We start from the raw sequence: 24,373 nt of genomic DNA on the forward strand, positions 1-24,373 counted from the left end.
TAAAAATGTTGGAAAAAGGAAATTTCTGGAAATAAACAGATTTTAAAATGTTTTTCCTGAATGTTATGATTATATTAGCTAAATATTTAATTTATCTCTCTGAACAAGACCTAAAAATCATAAGCAGATGGCATATAAGGGGCAATTACATTTTTTGGAACTTCAGAAAAGATTCACTTTCTATGAAGAATGTAAATTCATTTGTCAGAAAATCAGAAACTACACACTAAATTCATTTGAATTTGACCATCAGTAAGTGAGTGCCCCCAAAACACTAGTGGCAACAATGAATTATTGTCAAAAGATATCTGATGATGTTATCTATCTTAAACATATGCTGTGCAAACACTAAGAACTGTTAGATGTATAGCTGCTTAATAAAATTCAATTCTCTTTTATTCCATAAAGCTCTTTGAATACAGTGTAAAAATTTTTATAGTCTCAGCTTTGGCTTTGAAAATTAGGCCCTATTTGGAAATCAATACAAAAATAAACAAATGGGACCAAATCAAACTCAAAAGCTTTTGCGTGGCAAGGAAACCATAAACGAAATGAAAGCACAACACACAGAATGGGAGAAAATATTTGCAAATGATGCGACCAACAAAGGAGTAATCTCCAAAATTTACAAAAAGCTCATGCAGCTCTGTATCAAAAAAAACAAACAACCCAATCAAAAATGGGCAGAAGACCTAAACAGACATTTCTCCAAAGAAGACATACAGATGGCCAAGAGGCACATGAAAAGATGCTCAACATCACTAATTATCAGAGAAATGCAAATAAAAACTACAGTGAGATATCACCTCACACTGGTCAGCATGGCCATACTGAAAAATCTATAAACAATAAATGTTGGAGAGGGTGTGGAGAAGAGGGAATCCTCCTACACTGTTGGTGGGAATGCAAATTGGTGCAGCCATTATGGAGAACGGTATTGAGGTTCCTTAAGAAACAAAAATAGAGCTACCATGTGATCCAGCAATCCCACTCCTGGGCATATGTCTGGAGAAAAACATGGTTGGAAAGGATATATGCATGCCAATGTTCATTGCAGCAATAGCCAAGACATGGAAGCAACCTAAATGTCCACTGACAGATGAATGGATAAAGAAGATGTGGTACATATATACAGTGGAATAGTATTCAGCCACTAAAAAGAATAAAATAATGCCACTTGCAGCAACATAGATGAACCTGGAGATTATCATACTAAGTGAAGTAAGTCAGACAGAGAACAATAAATATCATATGATATCACCTGTATACAGAGATACAATGAACTTATTTACAAAACAGAAACAGATTCACAGACTTAGAGAACAAATTTATGGTTAGCAGAGGGGAAGGATGGTGGAGAGGGACAGACTGGGAGTTTGGGATTGACATGTACACACTGTTACATTTAAAATAGATAACCAACAAGGACCTACTGTATAGCACAGGGAACTCTGCTCAATACTTTGTAAAAACCTAAATGGGAAAATAATTTGAAAAAGAATAGATACACATGTATATGTATAACTGAATTACTTTCCTGTACACCTGAAACTAACATAACATTGTTAATCAACTCTACTCCAATACAAAATAAAAATTTTTTAAAAGTATTAAAAGTATTAAAATGGAAAAAAAAAAAAAGAAAACTAGGCCCTATTTAAAAACTCAGAAAGAGAAAAATGCTTGCTTAAACAATTATGAGTCAGTCAACCATGAATCTTTACTGGCCAAATCCATTCATTACTCCTTCTTGTGGGTATTTTATCCTTTATCACTTGTCTGTACATGTGCTACAGAGCTTGTGGAATATTTGGTGTTTTATGCAGATAATCAATCACCTGTACACCTGACCAACTCAACAATAAATGGGAGCTTCAGATCTTCTTGAGAGACTACAAGAATCCGATTAAAGACTTGGATCTTGTTTGGACATTGTTTTCTGATCCCTAATGACTTTAGCTAACACCTTCCTGAAAAGAAATCTTGAAATTTCTGTGAAAGTAGATTAAATCTTGGGGACAATAACATAAGTGTCTCTGGGCTAGGTGCTAATATGTTAGAAAAACAATTTTCTCCTGTAGTGTAACATACCTGCGCAGCAGGTAAGAACGAAGACTGAATAACGGTGTTTTACTGATTAGTAACTCACAGAAGGTTAAAATGTTAATAAGCCACCTTAATTCTAGAAGATTTGCTAATTATCATAAGTATAAAACATTTTAATCTAAGGGCAGAAAGTTGATTTATTATTGATTGCTTAACACATATTGAATCAACACAGAATGTAAATTGATTACCTAATCAAGTAGCAACAGAAGAGCACACTAAGGAGGAAGACAAATATAGCAGTGCCAAAAACCACAATATATATGTTGAGTGGCAGGTTCTGGAATCCAATATTAGGCATCCTGAAGTTGTAATGTGGGAAATCCGAGCTCATGGATGAACTGTGGGGAAAAAAAGAACGGGAAAAAATTAGGTTATAAAGACTAAGAACCAAGACAGTATTTTCTTTGTACATGTATAGAGGCAAATTTTTCCTTAAGGCTTGAAACAAATATGACAGACAGAGGGTTAATATCCCTGCCATTAATTCATTAATCACGCCACAAATATTTATTGAGTAGTTACTATGTACCTGGCACTACTCCAGAAGCTTGAGATCCTACCTAAAAAGCTTTACAAAAAAGTATTCACAGAGAGGTATGGGTATTATTTCATATTGCCAATGATCAGGGAATATCAATACATGAAAATGTTCAACCTCAAAGAAGTACAAAGGAAAAAAAAGCATTAGGATTTTAAAAACTCTTTAACTGTTAAAGTCATAATATTTGTGATGGTAAAATACTAGAAATAACTTAGATGTCTCACAAGGAGATAATGATTAAATAATTATATAGAGTCATATGTTACAATATTATTTGGTCATGAAAACCTGTTTTCAATAAATTTTAAATTTTAGTAAAGATATGTGGGAAAAATTAAGCAGGATATAAATTGTATATAAAATACAATCCCAATTTTGTAAAAGGTTGAAAAAAAGGTGGATTATACATGTAAATATATATGTACATATAGGTGTGTGTGTATGTGTGTGTAGCAGAAAAAAGCCTGAAAGCCAACATATCAAAATATTAATAATGGCTTGTGGCTTACTAGCTATTTTGATTTTCTTCCTCTTTTTTTTTTTTTTTAAACACTTTATTAAATCAGACTCTGGGGAATTCCCTGGTGGTCCAGTGGTTAGGACTCTGTGCTTCCATTGCAGGAGTCTCATCCCTAGTCAGGGAAGTGAGATCTTGCAAGCTGTGTGCTGTGGGGGGCGGGGGGGGGGGGACAGACCCTGTTCTAAGCATTTTATGGGCTTTATTTTATTTAATTCTTACATAAAATTTCTATAGCTACTATCCCCCCCATATTATAGATAAGGAAACCAAAGCTTAGCATTCTGGTCACATAGCCATGACTGACCAAGTATGTATGGGAGTCTCCAACTTCAAAGCCAGTGCCCTCAGCCCATATGCTCTAGTCTTTATAATCAGAAAACAGAAAATATTGTTTAAACACTAAAAAGGGAACTATTTTTGTTGATTAGTTTGATAATACTTACTGATCACTTCACAGTTAAAATTCCATGAATGAAGGTTGCCCCCTTCTTTAGGTGATGAGCTATAGTGATAAAGTGGCTCATCATACCTTCACGCCAGAACTTTCCTTGACATTTTGATTCATTACAAAATAAAAAGCAACTACCAAGCTTGATTATCAAGACTGCATAATGGTAACTGGATTACAACTATGACTACTGCCAAAATCAGAGCAAAACTAAACAAAACCCCACCAAACAAAACACTTCTACTTCTATTTATACGAGGTACATCATAAATGTGTCTGCAGATCTTTAGTGTCCTTGTTGGTTCCTGGAAGAGTATATTTATATTATAGACAATACTGAGATACTGACTGGTTGTACTGAAACTTCAGTGTTATTAATTTCCAACTTCTAGTAACTTATACCAGGAAGTCAACAGCTGCAAAGAACTACTGCATCCCACAGAAACTCCTCTCTAAGAACTTCCAAACATAAATAACGGATAATATTTAGTTTTGAACATTCAGCCATTTTCTGCAAGTGCTTTTATTCAAATATATAATTTCCTTTTTCTTATACTCAGATCTTCTTGGAAGAGAAGGAAGGAGTTAAGGAGTACTTTACTAAATATATCTGCACATATATGGTACAGCTATAAGAAAATTACAGCTGCACAAAACAACTCTTCCACACTGCTGACAGGGCTTCACGTGATGACTCTTGCTACAGTCAAGACTTAGATGACTATCCTTCAATCCTTTAGAAATACCCCTCAACAGACAAATTTGGCTTGGTAAAATAACACTCCCCTTGGGAAATAGATTAAATGTACATGGTGGGAGGGCTAATAGAGAAGAAATAGGCAAACAGATGGAAACTTGTACAGTGGAATAAGGGACAGGTTTGCAGTCAGCAACTCTGGATGTTGTTCCCAGGATGTCACTAGCTAGATGTCAACACTTGGGTCCATCTATACCTCAACGGGACAATGCCTACGCTATCAACTTCAAGGGATTCCTGGAAGGATAAAATGAGATGATAGACACTGAAGTGTCTGAAAACTCTAAGAATTAGGACAAAATATTAAGGCTATAATGTGTGTGTGTGTGTGTGTGTAGGGGTAGGGGAGAGGGATGACATTAAAAAAAGTAGTAGATAACACAAAAGATGCCCTGGCAAAGATCAAGTCTCTGTAGAGGATTCTACCAAACCAACTAACTGCTCCAGGAAACCTACTCTGGCCAAAGGCAACCATCAATATAGGCCAGCTGGGAGTGAGCCAGTGGTGTGAGAATGGTACCCTATAGGGGTCCTCTTACTGGGTGGCACCACCAACAAACTCTGGGGGAATTCTGAACAGAGACAGACATGGAGTGTGAGAGGTAGCACTGTCATGAGAAGGAAGAGACATCTGTCTCAGTGCTCCTGGGGGCTGGCTGCTAACCAGTTTCCTCTGAGTTCTCCCTTCTTGTCAGGGCCTTACACCCCATTACCAGAGGAATGGGGGTTGGCAGGGGATACGCTGATGCAGAACACGTTTTAGGAATTTCCCCTTTCTTTTGGTAAATGGAATTGCTTAGCTACAACTGATATGTTGTCCCAACAGCCTATGAAGATGGTGTATTATTCCAAGATGTTAATCCTGGTCTAGTGATATATTAAGTTTATAATATATTCATTATAATATCTTTTCAGCATGAGTATTGAATAATGTTTTAAAGTAAGACAATCTTTAAAAAGAAAGCTATTATTCAACATCCTCGTAATAAGTGTTCTTTGCTATTTAGGTATTACAAGTTTAAAAGTTATTTAGTAATTGCTCTTTGTGGGGATGAAGAGAAGAAATAGAACATACAGTGCACTACTGGATCTTACTTGGCATTTCTGACTTCACTACATGAAAACTTTTTCCCTTTTATGCAGTTCCACTGTTCTTGAAATCTCTCATCTCAGCCTAAATTTCAAACTATCTAATCAGTTTATTTTAAAAAAAAAAGAAAGAAAAAGAAATATCTGAGTGTTGTTGTTGTTTTTATCAGCAATGGGATTTTTCATCAAGATACAAAAGGGATAGAGATTTGGCCCCTCAGGGGACCTGAGCTTAACACAGTATACCACAGTTAGATGGGCTGCAGCAGAGTTTCTTGAAGTGTGTTTGGTGGCCTCATTCTTCTTAGACCAGTTCCTGCTCCCTGAACAATACACCAGCATCTTCCCAGTAGTTAGTATTCTACTTTTGCTTCAAAAATGCTCAGAAAAAGAGACACTAGTAATTAGACTGATGTATTTTATAATTTATGGTTCACAAACCATTAAAAACCATGTATTCCTTATAAATACAAGACATCCAAGAAAAACTTTCCAAGAAATCTTAGATTTTGTTCATCTTAAAAAAAAAAACCAGACATACACTTACATTAAAAATGCACCCATGTGTACAGGTCAATGAGTTTGCACAAATGAATATACCCCTGTTACCACCACCCTAATCAAGATACAGAACATTTCTTTATCCCCAGAGAGTTCCCTGTACCCCTTTGCAGTTAATCGCCACTCCCAACCACTGATCTGATTTCCATCATTACAGATTAATTTTCCTTATTCTAGAATTCCATACTCAAATGGAATCACACAGTATATACTCTCTTGTGTTTAGCTTTTAGTCTCTCAGTAGGTGAGACTTTCTTAACAAACAGCTATATAAAATAATTCACATTATTCCTAGTTTGTCCTAGCTATTCTTTTATCTACAGCTGGTATCCCCTAAAGATCATTAACTTCATTTTTGAATACATCAATTTTATGGCTAATTTTTGGATATTTCTTTCTACACAAAATTCCTTGTTATCCTATTTAGGTGTCCTTATTGTTTTCATGGAAGAACATTTCACCATGTCTTTTACATGAGTGTTCCTTTCCATTTTTAAGTCTTCCCTCAGTGGAACACCTTCTATCTATTATTTTTTAAAAATCTTCAGCAGAGGAAATGTATAGCTTGATACACTCACCATATTTTTCCCCAGTCAAAATCTAAGGGAAAGCAAGAACTCCAAGGTGCTCAAGACTGGAGCGGTGAAGCCCCTTTTATGGTGCGGCATCTGCTGAAATGGGCAAGTCTCCTGGGGCCAAGGGCACACAAGTGCAAGCTCGCAGCCTAGCCCAGGTGGGTTCCTACATTAAGCTAGGAGGGAATATAAAGAAAGTGGATATACACAGCCTCTTTCATTCATGCTGTTGTTCTTTGATTATTTTCATCTTTTACTTACATATAATCATGGAAAAAACCCTCTGCATCTATTGTTCTATACATCTGTTCATAGGAAACATGTATAACTAACATACACATAACATGATTTTAACACCTGGAACTGTTTAAACATTCTCATTCATTTATCCGGCTTGTTTTATTTCATTCCCTATTAAACGTTTTTTTCCCCTTCTCCTCACGTATATTCTGTGAATTCTCAACTTATCCATCATTTTTGTATCTTTGGCATTATTTCCATCTTTCTTAGAGCTTTATGCTTTATTTTCATCCAACTTCTCTGGAATACTTTTCAGACCTCTTAACACATGACTTCTGCTCTTACATTATCTATGTGATGCTGCCCACAAATGCTCACAGTAGGTATATTACTGTTTCTTTTTTCATCTGCAGTCCTCTATGTACATCTTTTAAGTTGATATATTTACTCTAGGAAGGAGGCAGTCACATAGAACACACTAAGCAGAGGCCTGACAGAGCAATTTCATCTCCTTTCCTGGTTAGCATCATCTGTGAAAGAGGTGGTTGGCCACATTACATCAAGCACACCACTGGGAACTTCAGTCTAATCCAACAAGGCACTGTGTGCCAGGACTGTAGTAAAGAAAGGAACAAGAAAAAATGTGTTTGGAGAAGGGGAGAAGACTTACATGACATGCTCACTTCAGAATTCTGCCTAGGTTTGGAATTCCCCCCCACCCCGCCCCCAAAAAGGGAGAAAATTCTTTTTTTTTTCCTTTTCCACTTCTATCTTCTGTATAAATATACGTGTATGTATGTGTATGTGTGTGTGTGTGTGTGTGTGTGTGTGTGTGTGTGTTTATCTCCACATACTTTTTCATGTTCTTTTCCATTATGGTTTATTACAGGATATTGAATATAGTTCCCTATGTTACACAGTAGGACCTTGTTGTTTATCTATTTTATATATAGTAGTTTTTATCTGCTATTCCCAAACTCCTAATTTATCCCTCCCCACCCCCTTTCCCCTTTGGTAACCATAAGTTTGTTTTCTATGTCTGTGAGTTTGTTTCTGTTTTGTAAATAAGTTCATTTGTATCATATTTTAGATTTCACATATAAGTAATATCATATGGTGTTTGTCTTTCTCATTTACTTAGTATGATAATCTCTAGGTCCATCCACATTGCTGCAAATGGCATTGTTTCACTTTTTTTTTAGTGGCTTAGTAGTATTCCATTGTATATATGTACAACATCTTCTCTATCCATTCCTCTGTCGACAGACATTTAGGTTGCTTCCATGTCTTGGCTATTATGAATAGTGCTGCAATGAACACTGGGGTGCATCTATCTTTTTGAATTAGAGTTTTCTCTGATATATGCCCAGGAGTGGGACATCTGCATCATATGATAGTTCTAGTCTTAGTTTTTTGAGGACCTTCCATACTGTTTCCCATAGCGGCTGCACCAATTTACATTCCCGCCAATAGTGTAGGAGGGTTCTCTTTTCTCCACAACCTCTCCAGCATTTATTTGTAGACTTTTTAATGATGGCTATTCTGACCACTGTGAGGTGATACCTCAGTGTAGTTTTGACTTGTATTTTTCAAATAATTAGCGATGTTGAACATCTTTTCACGTGCCTGTGGACCACCTGTATGTGTTCTTCGGAGAAATGTCTATTAAGGTCTTCTGCCCTTTTGACTGGGTTGTTTTTTTGTTATTGAGTTGTATGAACTGTTTGTGTATTTTGTAAATTACGCCCTTGTTGGTCACACAGTTTGTAAGTATTTTCTCCCATTCTGTTAGGTTGCTGTGCAAAAGCTTATAAATTTGATTAGGTCCAATTTGTTTGTTTTTGCCTATATTTCCATTGCCTTGGGAGACTGACCTAAGAAACATGCAAGGCCCTTTTTAAAGGTCTATCTAAAATAAAAATAGGCTGTTGTGGCCTGCCCTATGTTAGGTCCAGGAACTTAACAACCCTTTCAAGATTATATGTACATAGAGGGATGTACTCTGGATTTCTAAAAGCAAACCTGGGAAATACACACTTAGAAATGGGCACATTAATGGGAATTCCCTGGTGGTCCAGTGGTTAGGACTCAGTGCTTTCACTTCTGCGGGCCCAGATTCAATCCCTGGTCAGGGAACTAAGATCCCACAAGCCATGTGGAGTGGCAAAAACCCCCCCCAGAACTGGGCACATTAACAAATTTGGGGACTTTCTAATGTCCGACTTATTTTAAAAAGTTTTACCCTTAGTTCTATTAAAAAAAATGATTTATCAAATCAAAATCTTTCCTTATTATCAAAGGTTGTAATTAAAATTTTAATTATGATTTTATTAAGTATTTTTCATTTCAACTAAATAACAGAAACTTCGAGATAACAGAATCTGTGATGCTTTGATCATTATGGCATCCCCAGCATCTAGGATATGCTGAGAATACATTTATTAAATGAAAGATTAAATTTACCAAATATGTACACATTCAAATGAAAACTTCTCTCAAAAAACACATTTCAATGCCTTATAATATTGTCTCAAATGCCATTTTCTTGAGGCGCCGCAGAGGTTGTCTTGCAACAATCTTCTAGAAGTTTCAGTTTCCAGTATCTTCCCACTCCCCTTTTTGTTTTTATTAGCTTTTTTGAGATAACTTATATACCATAAAATTCATTTTCAGGGTACCTTAAGTGTAATTCTATGATTTTAGTAAATTTCAAGTTGTGCAATAGTCACCATAATCCAATTCCAGATGTTTTTATCATCCCCCAAAAGAAACTGTATCCATTAGCTGTCATTCCCTATTCCAACCCCCAGCCTGAGGCAACTACTAATCCACTTTGTCTCCAAAGATGTACCTTTTCTGGACATTTTATGTGAATGGAATCACAATATAGGGTATTTTGTGTCAGGCTTCTTTCATTTAGCATAATGTCTTCAATGTCCATTCATATTATAGTCTATATTAGTACTTTGTTCCCTTTTTACTGACAAATAGTATTCAATTTTATGGATAAACTGTATTTTCTATATTCACTCACCAGTTGATGGACATTTGTATTGTTTCCATTTTTTTGGCTGTTATGAATAATAAAGGTATAATAATAATGCTCAGCTGCTATGAATATTCATGTGAAACTTTGTGTGTGGACATCTCTTTTCACTTCTCTTGGGTATATAACTAGAACTGAAGTTGCTGAAGGTCATACGGTAACAATGTTTAACCTTTTGAGGAACTGCCAGACTGTTTTCTGAAGTGGCTGCACCATTTTACAATCTCAGCAGCAGTGTATGAGGGTTCAAATTTCTCCACAATCCCTCCAAACTTGCTATCTTTTTGATTTCAGCCATCTAGTGAATGTGAAGTGGTATCTCACTGAGGTTTTTAATTTGCATTTCATTAATGATTAGTGACAATGAGCATCTTTCCTGTGCACACTGGCCATTTGTATATTATCTTTGTTGAAATACCTATTCAAATCCTTTGCTCAATTTTTTAAAGAAGATTAGTAACTTTAAAATATTTATTTATTTTATTTATTTTCTTTCTTTATTTTGGCTGCGTTGGGTCTTAGTTGCAGCATGAGGGATCATTCCTTGCGGTGCGCAGGCTCTTTGTTGTGGTGTGCGGGCTTCTCTCTAGTTGTGGCCTGAGGGTTTTCTCTCCCTAGTGTGGCGCACGGGTTTAGTTGCTTTGCGGCACATGGGTTCTCAGTTCCCTGACCAGGGATGAAACCAGCGTCCCATGCATTGCAAGGCGGATTCTTTACCACTGGACTGCGTCCCATGCATTGCAAGGCGGATTCTTTACCACTGGACCACCAAGTAAGTCCCTCCTTTGCCCAATTTTAAACTGGGTTATTTGTTTTCTTATTATTAAGCTGTAAAAGTTCTTTATATATTCTGAATACATGTGCTTTATTAGATACATAATTTGCAAATCTCTTCCCCAGTTTTAGGCTTGTCTTTTCACTTTAATGCTATCTTTTTTAAAAAAATTCCTTTTTCTATTTATTTATTTATTTTATTTATTTTTGGCTGCATTGGGTCTTCACTGCTGCGTGTGGGCTTTCTCTAGTTGTGAGTGGCGGCACTCTTTGTTGTGGTGCGGGGACTTCTCATAACTGTGGCTTCTCTTGTTGTGGAGCATGGGCTCTAGGCGCATGGGCTTCAGTAGTTGTGGCACATGGGCTTAGTTGTTCTGAGGCATGTGGAATCTTCCCGGACCGGGGCTTGAACCTGTGTCCCCTGCAATGGCAGGCGGATGCTTAACCACTGTGCCACAAGGGAAGTCTAATGCTATCTTTTGAAGCACAAAAGTTTTTAATTTTAAGTTCATCTTTTCAATTTTGTCCTTATTACTTCTACTTTCGGTTCTGTATCTAAGAAATGTTTTGTCTAACTCAAGATCATAAAGATTTACTTATATGTTTTAAGAGGTTTATAGTTTTAGCTATGTAATCTTCAGTTCTATGATCTATTTTGAGTTAATTTATGTATATCGTGCAAGACAGAGGTTCATCTATCCCTCCTGATTAGCATCATCTACTGGAAGAGGTTGTCAATCACTTTACATTAAGCACATGACTGTGAACTTTAGTCTATTCAACAAGGTGCTGTGTGCCAGGACTGCAGTAAAGAAAGGCATAAGAAAAATGTGTTCAGAGAAGGGGAGAGGTTCATCATTTTGCACAGCTTGACAGAAAATCAATTCACCATAAATGTAAGGATTTATTTCTGGACTCTGGATTCTGCTTCATTAAGCTATATGTCTATCGTTATGCTAGTATTGCACTGTCTTGATTATAACTTTGTAGTAAGTTTTGAAATTAAGAAGTATTAAGTCCTCCAACGTCGTTCTTTTTCCATACTGTTTTAGCTTTTTTTGGGTCTTTGTCATTTCATGTAACTTTTAGGATCAGCTTGCAAAAGATCCAACTGGGATTTTTGAAGGAGATTGCTTTGAATCTACAGATAAATTTGGGAAGAACTGCCATGTTAATAATGTTGTCTTCAAATGCATGAAAATGGAATTTCCATTTATTTAGCTAATTTTAAATGTCTTCAGCAATCTTTTGCAGTTTTCAGCGTACAAGTCTTGACCTTTTTTGTTAACTGTATTCCAAAGTTTTTTATTCTCTTTAATGCTACTGTAAATGAAATTGTTTTCTAAATTTGTTTTGGATTGTTCATTGCTATTATATAGAAATGAAATTGATTTTTTGGTATAATGATCTTGTACCCTGTGACCCTGCTGAAAGACAGCTTTATGTCTTCCTTTCTAATCTGAATGCATTTTATTTTTCTTTCCTGATTATAGTGGTTAGAACCTCCAGTGCAATTTGAAAAGAAGTGGTGAATGCAGGCATCCTTGCCTTTTTCCCAATCTTAGAGATAAAGCATTTAGGTTTTCACCATTAATTATGACGTTAGATATATGTTTTTTTGTAGTAGTTTTATGTAGAAGCTTCTTCTACTTCTAGTTTGAGTTTTTAATCATAACAGTCTATTATGTTAATTGGTTTTCTGATATTAACTAACCTTGCATTCCTGGTATAAACCTCACTTGATCACAATCATTTTTATATGTTCCTAGAATCAGTTTATCAATGTTTTATAGAGGATTTTTGAAGCTTTAGTCATAAGAGATACTGGTCTGTTAGCATGAAGTTGTTCATAGCTCAGGGGTTAGTAAAGTATGACCCATAGCCTATTTTCACACAGCCCCCAGGCTAGGAATGGTTTTTACATTTTAAAAGGTGTGTTTAAAAACAAACAAACAGGACTATATAGCAGAAACTATATGTGGCCTTCAAAGCCTAAAATATTTACTATCTGGCCCTTTACAGAAAAAAAAATTGCCAACTCCTGGTCTAGCTAAAGGCTTCTCAATTTTGTTGCTCTTTTGAAAGAACCACCTTTTGATTTTATTGATTTTCCTCTATGGTCTTTCTGTTTTGTATTTCACTGATTTCTACTCTAATTTTTATTATATCCAGCCTCTACTTGCTTTGGGTTTAGTTTGCTCTTCTTTTTCTAGTTTCTTATAGTAGAAGCTAAGGTTATTGATTTGAATTATTTACTCTTGTCTAATATAGGCATTTACTCTTGTCTAATATAGGCATTTACAGCTATAAATATCTCTCTAATCTCTGCTTTAACTATGTCCCATTAATGTTTTATAATCATCAATGATCTAATTTTTTGAACAACGGTTTAATGAAAGTAATTTATTGAAGAACAAATTTATAAAAAGTCAAGTAGCAAATGATTATTACAAAAGTGATAACCTTGATTATAACTTTCAAAATTTTGGTTTATCACAATTTCTTAAGAGCATATACCCTGCATATACTTAAAAATTTTGAGGTGAAATTCACATAACATAAAATTAACCATTTTAAAGTGAGCAATTCAGTGACATTTACTGCTTTCACAATGTTGTGCAACCACAACTTTTATCTAAATCCAAAACATTTCATCACTCTAAGTTTAATAAAATCCTGTACCCACGAAGCAATTACTCCCAAGTGTTCCCTCCCCACTGCCCTGGCAACTGCCAAAGTATTTTTTATTACTATGGATTTATCTATTCTGTATATTTCATATACATGGAATCATACAATATATGAAATTGTGCATCTGGCTTTTTTCACTTAACATAATGTTTTTGAGAATCACATTCATGTTGTAGCACATATCAATACTTTTTTTATGGCTGAATATATTCCATTATATGCATATACCACAATCTTTTAAAAATTTAATTATTATTTTATATTGGAATATAATTGACTTACAATGTTGTGTTAGTTTCAGGTGTACAGCAAAGTGACTCAGACACACACACACACACACACACATCTATTCTTTTCCATATAGGTTATTACAGAATATTGAGTAGAGTTCCCTGTGCTATATAGTAGATCCTTGCTGGTAATCTATTTTATATAAAGTAGTGTGTATATGTTAATCCCAAATCTTAATTTATCTCTCCCCCTCATTTTTCCCCTTTGGAAACCATAAGTTTGTTTTTGAAATCTGTGAGTCTGTTTCTGTGTTGTAAATGAGTTCATTTGTATCATTTTTTTTTTAAGATTCCACATATGAGTGATATCATAGGATATTTGTCTTCTGTCTGACTTACTTCACTTAGTATGACAATCTTTAGGTCCATCCATGTTGCTGCAAAGGGCATTATTTCATTCTTTTTTTATGGCTGAGTAATATTCCGTTGTGTACATGTACCACATCTTTTTTATCCATTCCTCTGTCGATGGACATTTACGTTGCTACCACGTCTTGGCTATTGTAAATGGTGCTGCTGTGAACACTGGGGGACATGTATCTTTTCAAATTATATTTTCCTCCAGATATATGCCCAGGAGTGGGATTGCTAGATGATATGGTAGCTTTATTTTTAGTTTTTTAAGGAACCTCCATACTGTTCTCCACAGTGGTTGTACCAATTTACATTGCCACCAATGGTGGAGGAGGGTTCCCTTTTCTCCACACCCTGTCCAGCATTTATTGTTTGTAGACTTTTTGATGATGGCCATTCTGACCAGTGTGAGGTGATACCTCACTGTAGTACTGATTTGCATTTCTCTAATAATTAGTGATGCTGAGCATTTTTTCACGTGCTTTTTGGCCATATGTATGTCTTCTTTGGAGAAACATCTATTTAGATATTCTATTTTTTTATTGGTTTTTTTTTTTTAATATATAGAGCTTCATGAGCTGTTTGCATATTTTGGAGATTAATCCCTTGTTGGTCACTTTGTTAGCAAATATTTTCTCCCTTTCTGTGGGTTGTCTTTTCATTTTGTTTATGGTTTCTTTTGCTGAGCAAAAGCTTTTAAGTTCCATTAGGTCCCATTTGCTTATTTTTGTTTTTATTTTCATTACTCTAGGAGGTGGATTCAAAAAGATACTGCTGTGATTTATGTCAAAGAGTGTTCTGTGTATGTATTCTTCTAAGAGTTTTATATTATCCGGTGTTACATTTAGGTCTTTAATCCATTTTAAGTTTGTTTTTGTGTGTGGTGTTAGGGAGTATTCTAGTTTCATTCTTTTACACGTAGCTGTCCAGTTTTCCCAGCACTACTTATTGAAGAGACTGTCTTTTCTCCATTGCATATTCTTGCCTCTTTTGTTGTAGATTAATTGACCATAGGTGCATGGATTTATTTCTGGACTTTCTATCCTGTTCCATTGACCTATATTTCTGTTTTTATTCTAGTACCATACTGTTTTGATGACTGTAGCTTTGTAGTATAGTCTTGGAAGTCAGGGAGCCTGATTCCTCCAGTTCTATTTTTCTTTCTCAGGATTGTTTTGGCTATTTAGGGTCTTTTGTGTTTACACACAAATTTAAAAATTTTTTGTTCTAATTCTGTGAAAAATGCCATTGCTAATTTGATAGGGATTGCAGTGAATCTGTACATTGCCTTGCCAGAGATAAACCTCAAACATCTAAGACCAACTGATTTTTGACAAGAACGTGAAGACCATTCAATGAGGAAAAACAGACAAACAAATGGTGCTGGAATAACTGGATATTCCACACGAAAGAATAAAGTTGGACCCCTTCTTCACATCCTATACAAAAGTTAACTCAAAATCAACCAATGACCTAAATAGAAAAGCTAAAACTAGAAAACTCTTAAAAGAAAACTTAGAGGTAAATATCCATAACCCTGGATTTGGCAATGGATTCTTAGATTTGACATCAAAAGCATGAGCCACAAGAGAAAAAAAAAGCAAAAAAAGATAAATTAGACTTCATCAGAATTTAAAATTTTTGTGCATGAAAGGCCATTTATCAAGAAAGTGGAAACACAAACTACAAATGGGAGAAAATGTAAATCATATATCTTATAAGGGTTTAGTATTCTTCTATAATAATGATAAAGAACACTTGCAACCTAACAACAAGACAGCCCAGTTTAAAAATGGGTAAAGGTCTTAAACAGCCATTTCTCCAAAGAAGACATACAAATGAAATAAGCATATAAAAGGATGCTCCATATCATTAGTCATTAGAGAAATGCAAACTAAAACCATAATGAAATGCCCACTTCATACTCATAAGGATGGGTATTTTGAGAACGGCACAGAAAATAAAAAGCATTAGTGAGGATATGAAGAAATTTGAAGCCTCGTGCGTTGCTGGTAGGAATGTAAAATGGTACACCATGGAGAACATTTTGGTGGTTCCTCAAGAAGCTGAACACAGAGTTATCATAAGGCCCAGCAATTCCACTCCTAAGAATATACCCAAAAGAATTGAAAACAGGTACTAAAGCAAATCTTTGTACACAACTGTTCTTAACAGCACTATTCATGATAACAAAAAGGTGGAAAGAACCCAGATGACCATCAGTGGATGAATGGATGAAGGAATTGTGGTACACCATAACATTTTTCACAAAACTATAATAAACAGTCCTAAAATTTATATGGAACCATAAAAGACCCAGAATTGCTTGAGGAAAAAGAACAAAGCAGGAAGCCTAACCCTCCCAGACTTCAGACAATACTACAAAGCTACAGTAATCAAAACAGCATGGTACTGGCACAAAAACAGATATATGGATCAAAGGAACAAAATAGAGAACCCAGAAATAAACCCAGACACCAGTGTCAATTAATCTTTGACAAAGGAGATAAGAATATACAATGAGAAAAAGACAATCTCTTCAGCAAGTGGTGTTGGGAAAGCTGGACAGCTGCATGTAAATCAGTGAAGTTAGAACACACCCTCACACCATACCCCAAAATAAACTCAAAATGGCTGAAAGACTTAAACATAAGCCATGACACCATAAAACTCCTAGAAAAGAATATAAGCAAAATATTCTCTGACATAAATTGTATCAATGTTTTCTTAGATCAGTCTCCCAAAGCAACAGAAATAAAAGCAAAAATAAACAAATGGGATCCAATCAAACTTAAAAGCTTTGGCACAGCAAAGGAAACCATGAACAAAATGTAAAGACAACCTATGGACCAGGAGAAAATATTTGCAAATTATGCAATCAACAAGGGCTTAATTTCCAAAATATACAAAGAGCTCATACAACTCAACAACAACAACAAAACAAACAACCCGGTTGAAAAATGAGCAGACCTAAACAGACATTTCTCCAAAAAAGGCAGATATATGGCCTACAGGCACACGAAAAGATGCTGATCATTGCTAATTATTAGAGAAATGAAAATCAAAACTACAAGATACCTCCTCACACCAGTCAGAATGGCCATCATTAAAAAGGTTACAAATAACAAATACTGGAGGGCTTCCTAGGTGGCGCAGTGGTTAAGAATCTGCCTGCCAGTGCAGAGGACACGGGTTCGATCCCTGCTCCAGGAAGATCCCACATGCCGCAGAGCAACTAAGCTTGTGTGCCCAAAAAACAAACAAACAAACAAACAAACAAACAAATACTGGAGGGGATGTGGAGAAATGGAAACCCTCCTACACTGTTGGTGGGAATATAAATTGATGCAGTCACTGTGGAAAACAGTATGGAGGTTCCTCAAAAATCTAACAGTGGAGTTGCCATATGATACAGCAATCCTACTCCTGGGCACATATCCAGAGAAAACTCTAATTCAAAAACATACACGCACTTCTATGTTCACAGTAGCACTATTTACAGTAGCTAGGACGTGGAAACAACCTAAATGTCCATCGACAGATGAAAAGAAATGTGATATATATATCACAATGGAATACTACTCAGCCATAAAAGAGTGAAATAACGCCATTTGCAGTAATATGGATGGACTCAGAGATTACCATACTAAGTGAAGTAGATCACAAAGAGAAAGACAAATACCATATGAAATGACTCACATGTGTAATCTAAAATGTGGCACAAATAATCTTATCTACAAAACAGAAACAGACTCACAGACATAGAAAAGAGACTGGTGGTTGCCAAGGGGGATGGAGGTTGCGGGGAGTGAGAGTTTGGGGTTAGCAGATACAAACTAGCATACATAGAATGGATAAACAAGGTCCTAGTGTATAGCATAAGGAACTATATTCAATACCCTGTGATAAAACATAATGGAAAAGATTATGAAAAAGAATATATGTATGTATAACTGCATCACTTTGCTCTACAGCAGAAATGAACACAACATTATAAATCAACTATACCTCAATTAAAAAAAAAGAAATTGTGGTACATCAAGGAAAAAGAAGATACCACAGAAAAGGAAACCATCAACAAAACAAAAAGACAACCTACTGAATGGGAGAAAATATTTGCAAATGATACGACCAATAAAGATTAACATCCGAAATATATGAACAGCTCATACAACATCAAAAAAACAAACAATCTGATTAAAAAATAAGCGGAAGAACTGAAATGACATTTTTTTCCAAGAAGACATACAGATGATCAACAGGCATATGAAAAGATGCTCAACATTGTTAATCATCAGAAAAATGCATATTAAAACCACAATGAGATATCACCATACACCTGTCAGAACAGCTATTATCAAAAAGAACACAAAAAACAACTGTTGGCAAGGATATGGAAAAAAAGGAACCTTTGTGTACTGTTGGTAGGAATGCAAACTGGCACAGTCTGGAGGTGTCTCCAAAAGCTAAAAATAGTATTACCATGTGACCCAGCAACTTCACTTCTGGGACTTTATCCACAAAAACAATAATTCGAAAAGATACACGCACCCCAATGTTCATATCAGCATTATATACAATTGCCAAGATATGGAAGCAACCTAAGTATCCACCAACAGATGAATGGATAAAGATATGTTTCAATCAACAGATGAATGGGTAAAGATTCATACATACATACAATGCAATACTACTTACCATAAAAAAGAAGGAAATTGTGCCACTTGCAACAACACAGATGGACTTGGAGGGTATTACGCTAAGTGAAATAAGTCAGACAGAAAAGACAAATACTGTATGATGCCACTTACACGTGGAATCTAAAAAATAAAATTAGCGACTACAACAAAACAGAAACAGACTCAAGATATAGAGAACAAATGAGAGTTACCAGTGCGGGGAGGGGATAGGGGAAGGGCAAGATAGCAGTAGGGGATTAAGAACTACAAACTACTATGTATAAGATAAATAATCTACAAGGATACATAGTAACTGTAAATGGAATATAACCTTTAAAATCTGTGAATCATTATGTTGTACACCTGAAATGTATATAATATTTTATATCAACTATACCTGAATAAAAAAAATTGTGATATATACGTGCCTCTGAGGCTGGCAATCTGTGAAGCTATCATCTTCCTTTAGAGCTCTCTGCAGCTGCCATGCCCTACACCCTCAGGAGACTGTGATGGGACTATGATGCAGACATGCTGACTCACACTCATGCTGGTGGTGGTCTCCTGGATCCACACTGAGTTTAGGACTGAGGACAAGATGGTGGAGTAAAAGTACTTGAGCTCACCTCCTCTCACAAAAACACCAAAATCACAACTAACTGCTGAATGATGATTGACAAAAAAGACTGGAACCTACCAAAAAAGATATTTTACATCCGGAGACAAAGAAGCCACAACAAGACAGTAGGAGGGGTGCTTTCAAGATAACATCAGATCCCATACCTGCCATGTGGGTGACCCACAAACTGGGAAATAATTATATTGCAGAGGTTCTCTCACAGGAATGGCAGTTCTGAGCCCCATGTTAGGCTCCTCAGCTTGTGGGTCTGGCATGGGGAGGAGGAGCCCCCAGAGCATTTGGCTTCAAAGGCCAGTGGGGCTTGAGTGCAGGAGCTCTACAGGACTGGGGGAAACAGAGACTCCACCCTCGGAGGGCACACAGAAGGTTTCACGTGCACTGGGACCTAGGGCAAAGCAGTGACTCCATAGGAGTCTGGGCCTGACCTACCTGCAGGTCTTGAAGGGTCTCCTGGGAAGGCAGGGTCAGCTGTGGCTCACTGTGGGAAAGGACACTGGTGGCAAAGCCCTGGGAATATTCATCTGTGTGAGCTCTCCTGGAGGTCCCCATTTTGGCATCAAGACCTGGCTCCAGTGTTGGGACACCCCAGGCGAAACAACCAACAGCCCCACCCATCAACAGACAGGCTGCTTGAAGCTGTCTTGAGACCACGGCTGCCTCTAAACACATCCCTTGACACGGCCCTGCCCACCAGAGGGACAAGACCCAGCTCCTCCCACCAGTGGGCAGGCATCAGTTCCACCCACCAGGAAGCCTACACAAGCCCCTGGACCAACCTCAGCCACCAGGGGGCAGCCACCAGAAGCAAGAGGAACTACAAACCTGAAGCCTGAGAAACAAAGACCACAAACACATAAAGTTAAACAAAATGAGATGGCAGAGAAACGCGTTCCAGATGAAAGAAAAAGATAAAACCCCAGAATAATAACTAAGTGAAGTAGAGACAGGCAATCTACCTGAAAAAGAATTCAGAGTAATGATAATAAAGATGATCCAAGATGTCAGAAAAAGAATGGAGGCACAGAATGAGAAGAAACAAGAAATGTTTAACAAAGAGCTAGAAGATTTAAAGAACAAACAGTTGAACAACACAATAACTGAAATGAAAAACATACTAGAAGGAATCAATAGCAGAATAAAGGAGACAAAAGAACAAATAAGTGAGCTGGAAGACAGATTGGTGAAATCCACTGTCACAGAACAGAATAAAGAAAAAAGAATGAAAAGAATTGAGGACAGTCTAAGGGACCTCTGGGACAACACTAAACACACCAATAGTCACATTATAGGGGTCCCAGGAGAAGAAGAGAAAGGGCCTGAGAAAATATTTGAAGAGATAATGGCTGAAAACTTTCCTAACATGGGAAAGGAAATACTCACTTAAGTCCAGGAAGCACAGAGAGTCCCATACAAGATAAACCCAAAGAGGAACACGCTGAGACACATATTAATCAAGTTGGCAAAAATTAAAGACAAACTGAAAATATTAAAAACAACAAGGGAAAAGCAACAAATAACATACAAAGGAATCCCCATAAGGTTATCAGCTGATTTTTCAGCAGAAACTCTGCAGGCCAGAAGGCAGTGGCATGATATATTTAAAGTGATGAAAGGGGAAAACCTACAACCAAGAATACTCTATCCAGTAAGGCTCTCATTTAGATTCGATGGAGGAATCAAAAGTTTTACAGACAAGCAAAAGTTCACCACTAAACCAGCTTTACAACACATGCTAAAGGAACTTCTCTAGGCAGGAAAGAAAAGGCCACAACTAGAAATAATCAAACTACGAATCGGAAAACTCATTGGTAAAGGCAAACACACAACAAAGTTAGGAAATCATCCACACACAAACATGATAACAAACCAACAATTGTGGGAAGAGTAGAGTACAAATGCAGGATATTGGAAATACATTTGAAATTAAGAGACCACCAACTTAGAACACTCTTGTATATATACAGACTGCTACATCAAAACCTCATGGTAATCACAAATCAAAAGTCTTTGATACACACACAAAAAAGAAAAATCAACCCAAATACAACACTAAAGCTATTCATCAAATCACAAGAGATGAGAATAAATGAGGAAGAAAAGAAAAAAGACCTACAAAAACAAATCCAAAATAATTAGCAAAATTGTTATAAGAACACATGTATTGATAATTATCTTAAATGTAAATGGATTAAATGCTTCAACCAAAAGACATAGACTGAATGGATACAAAACAAGACAGTATTTATGCTGTCTACAAGTCCACTTCAGATCTAGGGACACATACAGACTGAAAGTATTCCATGCAAATGGAAATCAAAAGAAAGCTGGAGTAGCAACACTCATCAGACAAAACAGACTTTAAAATAAGGACTGTTAAAACAGACAAAGGAGGACACTACATAATGATTAAGGGATTAACCCAAGAAGAAGACATAACAATTATAAATATTTATGCACCTGACATAGGAGCACCTCAATACATAAGGCAAATGCTAATAGCCATGAAAGGGGAAATCAACAGAAACACAATAATAGTGGGGGACGTTAACACCCCATTTACACCAATGGACAGATCATTCTGACAGAATAGCAATAAGGAAACACAGGACTTAAATTATACATTATGCCAGGTGGACTTAATTGATATCTATAGAACATTCCATCCGAAAACAGCAGAACACACATTCCTCTCAAGTGTATATGGAACATTCTCCAGGGTAGATCACATGCTGGGCCACAAAGCAAGCCCCGGTAAATTTAAGGAAATTGAAATACTATTGAGCATCTTTTCTGACTACAACACTATGAGATTAGAAATCAACTACAAGAAAAAAACTAAAAAACACAAACACGTGGAGGCTAAACAATATGTTACTAAACAACTGATGGATCACTGAAGAAATCAAAGAGGAAATAAAAAAATACCTAGAGACAAATGAAAACGAAAACACAATGATCCCAAACCTATGGGACACAGCAAAAGCAGTTCTAAGAGGGAAATCTATAGCAATACAGTCTTACCTCAGGAAACAAGAAAAATCTCAACTGAACAACCTAACTTTACACCTAAAGCAACTAGAGAAAGAAGAACAAACAAAACCCAAAGTTAGTAGAAGGAAAGAAATCATAAAACCAAAAAAACCAAACCAAAAAAAAAAAAAAAAAAAAACCCCAAAAAACACACAAAAAACCACCGCAAAAAGAAATCATAAAGATCAGAGCAGAAATAAATGAAACAGAGACAAAGAAAATGATAGCAAACATCAATGAAACTAAAAGCTGGTTCTTTGAAAAGATAAACAAAATTGATAAATCTGTAGCCAGACTCATCAAGAAAAAAAGGGAAAGGGCTCGAATCAATAAAATTAGAAATGAAAAAGGAGAACTTACAACTGAAACCACAGAAATATAAAAGATCATAAGAGACTACTACGAGCAACTCTATGCCAATAAAATGGACAACCTAGAAGAAATGGACAAATTCTTTGAAAGGTATAATCTTCCAAGACTGAACTTGGAAGAAACAGAAAATACGAATAGACCAGTCACACGTACTGAAATTGAAACTGTGATTTTAAAAGTTCCAATAAACAAAAGTCCAGGACCAGATGGCTTCACAGGTGAATTCTACCAAAAATTTAGAGAAGAGTTAACCCCTATCCTTCTCAAACTATTCCAAAAAATTGCAGAGGAAGGAACACTCCCAAACTCATTCTATGAGGTCACCATCACCCTGATATCAAAACCAGACAAAGATACCACAGAAAATCATAGGCCAATACCACTGATAAACATAGATGCAAAAATCCTCAATAAAATACTAGCAAACCAAATCCAACAACGCATTAAAAGGATCATACATTATGATCAAGTGGGATTTATCCCAGGTATGTGAGGATTTTTCAATATCCGCAAATCAATCAGTGTGATACACCACATTAAATTGAAAAATAAAAACCATATGATCATCTCAATAAACGCAGAAAAAGCTTTTGACAAAAGTCAACACTGATTTATAATAAAACCTCTCCAGAAAGTGGGCATAGAGGGAACCTACCTCAACATAATAAAGGCCATATATGACAAACCCACAGCTAACATCATACTCAATGGTGAAAAGCTCAAAGCATTTCCTCTACAATCAGGAACAAGACAAGGATGTCCGCTCTCACCACTTTTGTTCAATATAATTTTGGAAGTCCTAGCCACAGCCACAAGAGAAAGAGAAGAAATAAAAGGAATCCAAATTGGAAAGAAAGAAATAAAACTGTCATTATTTGCAGATGACATGATTCAATACATAGATAATCATAAAGATGCTGCCAGCAAACCACTAAAGCTTATCAATGAATTTGGTAAAGTTTCAGGATACAAAATTAATACACAGAAATCTCTTGCATTTCTATACACTAGCTCAGAAAGACATTGTAAGGAAACAATCCCATTTACCATCGCATCAAAAAGAATAAAATATTTAGGAATAAACCTACTTAAGGAAGCAAAGGAGCTGTAATCTGAAAACTATAAGGCACTGATGAAAGAAAATGAAGATGACACAAACAGATGGAAAGATATACCATGTTTTTCGATGGGAAGAATCGAAGTTGTCAAAATGACTATACTACCCAAGGCAATCTACAGATTCAATGCAATCGCTATCAAATTACCAATGGCAGTTTTTGGAGATCTAGAATGAAAAATCTTAAAAATCTTCTAACTGTGGGTAGGATTTAAATTTGAAGTCCATTTAGAAGATTATTTGGATTACAATCAAAATAAGTTGAGTCAGCAACCTAAGTGATAAGAATCTATCTTAAAGAAATGTGGACAAAGACATATACATATAGACATTCATTTGCAACACACTGAAATTAAGAACCAATCAACGTTCAGTATGCAAGAGGTTAAATTATGGTACATCCTAACTGTGAAATGCTATGCATCTGTTAAAAAGAAGTGGGTCTATATATTCTGATATAGGCAGAGCTCCAAGAGCTATTAAGTGGAAAAAAAAAAAAAAAAAGAAAGCAAGCTGAGGAACAATAGATAAGATATAATT

At 36.0% G+C, this 24,373-nt stretch overlaps 1 protein-coding gene across 2 annotated transcripts in view; it reads right to left on the reverse strand.

Annotated features, from left to right (window-relative positions):
* RNF24 (ring finger protein 24) overlaps window positions 1-24,373 on the reverse strand; it is a 98,057-nt gene that overhangs the window by 35,087 nt on the left and 38,597 nt on the right. For both annotated transcript variants that reach the window (XR_009048317.1, XM_057700856.1), the window contains exon 2: window positions 2,298-2,447. Coding sequence is in view for 1 of the 2 variants with exons in the window: in XM_057700856.1 (XP_057556839.1) it covers window positions 2,298-2,440 (143 nt within the window). In the remaining variant the exon portion in view is untranslated. The remainder of the gene's footprint in view (window positions 1-2,297; window positions 2,448-24,373) is intronic.

Source organism: Hippopotamus amphibius, chromosome 12 (assembly GCF_030028045.1).
Source record: "Hippopotamus amphibius kiboko isolate mHipAmp2 chromosome 12, mHipAmp2.hap2, whole genome shotgun sequence".
In the NCBI taxonomy this organism is placed as follows: Eukaryota; Metazoa; Chordata; class Mammalia; order Artiodactyla; family Hippopotamidae; genus Hippopotamus; species Hippopotamus amphibius.